At 39.1% G+C, this 3552-nt stretch overlaps 1 protein-coding gene across 1 annotated transcript in view; it reads right to left on the bottom strand.

Moving 5' to 3' along the window:
• The window catches only part of LOC113464147 (integrator complex subunit 6 homolog), a 29705-nt gene extending 26627 nt beyond the window's left edge, over positions 1–3078 (bottom strand). Inside the window, exon 1 of the mRNA XM_026812342.1 lies at positions 2577–3078. Coding sequence (XP_026668143.1) covers positions 2577–2657 — 81 coding nt within the window. The 5' untranslated portion in view covers positions 2658–3078. The remainder of the gene's footprint in view (positions 1–2576) is intronic.
• Between the last annotated feature and the right edge of the window lie 474 nt (positions 3079–3552).

Below are 3552 nucleotides of genomic sequence, written 5' to 3'. Positions count from 1 at the left end.
AAAATGTTCATTATTACAGAATTTTAGTTAATTGTTGTACTTGTTGTAATTGTTTCACTGCTTCTTGTGAAGTAAAATTTATAACGCAATGTATGAAATTATGAAATTATGTAATCATCTAAGCATGTCTAAAATTAATGAATAAATTATTTGAATGTTATATCTATGTTGTGTGTTGTTGACGGTGACATTTCGTGTGCAGCAGCGTAATCGAAATATGAACGTGCCACTATTAAAAGAGAAATTATTAGGCGCGAAATTCAGAACGACTGGCTCGATAAAAAGGAATCGAGAGCGTACGAGCGAGATTAACGAGCAGCGAGGGAAGAATGTTCCGTACGAAAATCGTATCTCTCGTTTCTCGCGGGGGAAACAGTGCTAAATTTAAACGGGACCTAAATTCGACGCCTTCGGTACGAGACAACGTCGAATGCAACCGCCAGCTCTTCGTGTCGACATCAGAAAAATTGGATGTTACCAACGACACGTGTTTTCGCGAAGACGTTTTAACTGCCTGTCATTATCCCAGCTAACAAACACGAAGCTGTTTTCTTCTCATTTGGCAAATATTTTCAGATCATAATTGTAAAATATGTCTTAGATAAATGTAATGTTATCTCGTATTCTCGGTTATGCAAATACATAATTTTCCTATGATTCGTTATTACATACTTCTTCGTTAAATTACATATATCCAAATTAGTCGATGCTATATGAATTAAATGAAAACTGTTTACGTCGTCTAGATTAAAATTTCAATTGAACTCTATCATTAGTCATCTCATTTCTGATGGTGCATTTTTTACATACACAATTTTCCAACGACTGCATAAAATCCGTAGCCAATTTATCGTGGCTCGTCCCATAGATGGTAATGGTCCGGATCTAGGCATCTGTAAATGCTGGAACCTTTTTTTGGAATGAACAGTTCGACACCGGCCGGGCTTAGAAAACTCACGGTGGTTTCAAATTACGTAAGGCATCAAAAAGGGGGGTTTGCGAATCGCCGGAAAAGATTACCAGACGCGGTAGCTTGAAATTAACTTTTGGCGACTGGCCAGCGAAAAAAAATATCACTCCGATGATCGTTCCGCGCTTTTCGAAGTTTCCTCAATCGGTGAGAACACGGTCACGTTCACGGTCGTGCAGTTCAGATGAGGTACGTCAATTACGAAGACGAATAACTGTCTGTCAATGCTTTTTGTCATTATTCAAAAGATACAATTGTAAGTATTTAAAAGAATACAATTTACATTGACGAATTGGTAGGAGGAAGTGACGTAGGTGTTACATATCGTCTAATTGTGAGGGTGATTGGTAAAAAGAATATTGACAGCGGTATGCCGGAGGCCCGCTGGGCTCGGTTTATGAAAATGTTTGCCACTACGTCAGAGCCACTCTCTAAAGTTAGTGCTACGTCAAAGATTTCTTGGAACTAGATTAAACGCCGTAGCAAGCTGAAATCCTTTCAGGTTCAACGTACGGAATACATATGAAAACATTTCCCTTTGACATTCTCACCAAACGAATTAAGTCATCCTTTAACTAATTGAGGAATTTATAAAAACGTTTAATTAAATTTCGAACGTAATATAGATATCGAAAAAATTTATAGCATGCGTTACATCAAACAATTGTAAACGAAAATAAATTTTGCACAAACTCAAAGGAATTTTATACATTCGTAATTCTATGTTCCTTATTTGAAAAAATAATATTGCAAACTATGCTAAGCATGTGTGTTTCTAAGATGATCAAAGAACAGTTCTGAATTTATTTCAGAGGTAAGAATAAACTTAACCAAAAATGGTTTGAAGATAAGTGCGCGTGGAGAAGCGAAACAACCGGTAAAACCGTTAATCCGGCAAACAACCGAGACTAGGAACACCATGCTTATCGCTAAATCGGGCAAATACCGTAGAAACGGTCGAACACACGTTTCCAAGGAATCCAAAGTTCAGATAGCGCAGACTACCACTGCTCCTAAATAATACAACTATTTTAAATGATTCTACAGATCGCTTGCCTGGTTTCCCTTCGGTTTTTCAATACGAGTCCTTTCGTGTTAAGTAGAAATATTCTTCAGTGATATGCATGGAATTTTCATGACGTAAATCATATCGACTAATTAAAAAGCAATGACGTGAAGTATGTCGAGTATGTTAACCGAACAGACGGTGCTTTTACTTCTTTAAACTTATAATCTTTCTAGTTATTGATTATGAAATTATACTATTTGTTAGACATTTATATGAAAAATAGAGCATGCTTAAAAATTGTGTATTTCGATAAGGATTTCTTAAATCACGTGAACACTGAAATATGAATTCAGTTTACACATTATACGGAACATTTATAATTTCTATCAATCTTTTTATAAACATATTAGATGCACAGTTTATTGATTGCACAAGAGTACAATTACTTTTTTTTTATACCCTCTTACGATATTTTCTTTTCAGAGAAATTTCGCCAAGTCATTGAAACAATATCGGGATCATTGGCCTGCGCGAGAGAAGCTCGCAGGCAAAACACGCGCGGGAGGATGTTTTGAAAAAGGAAGGCGGGCTGTTTACCTTGGTATGCAGGCCCGAGAAGAAAGTGCGCCGGGGAGCAGAATACGACGACATGTTGATCTTGTTGACGACCATTGTCATGGCAGTACCCGAAACGTGTTCCCTCCGATTCGATCGATCTCTATCGTTTTATCTCGGCTATTGATCGACACGCAAACAGCCTCGCTCCGTGCCAGCAACGCAGCGAAACGCGCCCACCCTTACACATTCGAAACGGTTCACAGTTCGTGCGTCGCGTTTCCCGTTGCCAACAACTTCTTCATTTACGACCCTCACATAATTCCAAAACAGCGACCGCTCGCATTCCTCGACTGTCCTCGATATTACGAATACACTACGCTCCACGATTCCTAAAGCTTGTTCTCCAAATATTTAAACACTGAGAAAATAATCGAATGATTTCAAGAATCACAAGAGGTACAGATTCACGGAACGAGACGACTCAAACCAAATACGATACTGAAGCGGCGTTCGCGCGACGACTGACGGTACGCGCGGCGCGCCTTCTTTTATATTCACCCCACTGAACCAGCGTGCGACCAATGGGACTGTATGCTGGATAGGCGCGCGGATATGAATAGCGGTATCGCGGACCGTGAAACCGTGAAACCAGTCGCTGTGAGCGACTAGCTCCGTGACCTTCGAACCCGGAGGGCTGTGTCTAACGCGTTGCAAACCGGCATCGAGAAGGGATAGAATAGCGATCATTGGAGGCTGTTCGCTCGAGACGATTATCAACGGTCTAGTGGTAGGGCAAGAAGGCTGGAATATACGAGAATAAGAACATTCATTAGCTACTAACTTTGTTACTTTGTCTGTAATCTTTTGCCACAGGTATTCTGAATTACCTCGTGTATGCTAAATGTATACGAGTTATTATATAATCAACAATTTTTAAGAATAAAGAAATATTATGAAACAGGAATTCGGTATTCGCTTTTTATGAATCATAGTTGATACGAATTATTTTGTATTA

The sequence above is a fragment of the Ceratina calcarata genome, unplaced genomic scaffold (assembly GCF_001652005.2).
Source record: "Ceratina calcarata isolate Rehan_Ccalc_2016 unplaced genomic scaffold, ASM165200v1 scaffold27, whole genome shotgun sequence".
Taxonomy (NCBI): domain Eukaryota; kingdom Metazoa; phylum Arthropoda; class Insecta; order Hymenoptera; family Apidae; genus Ceratina; species Ceratina calcarata.
The sequence above is the reverse complement of the archived record's forward strand: the minus strand, read 5'-3'. Positions and strand labels throughout refer to the sequence as shown.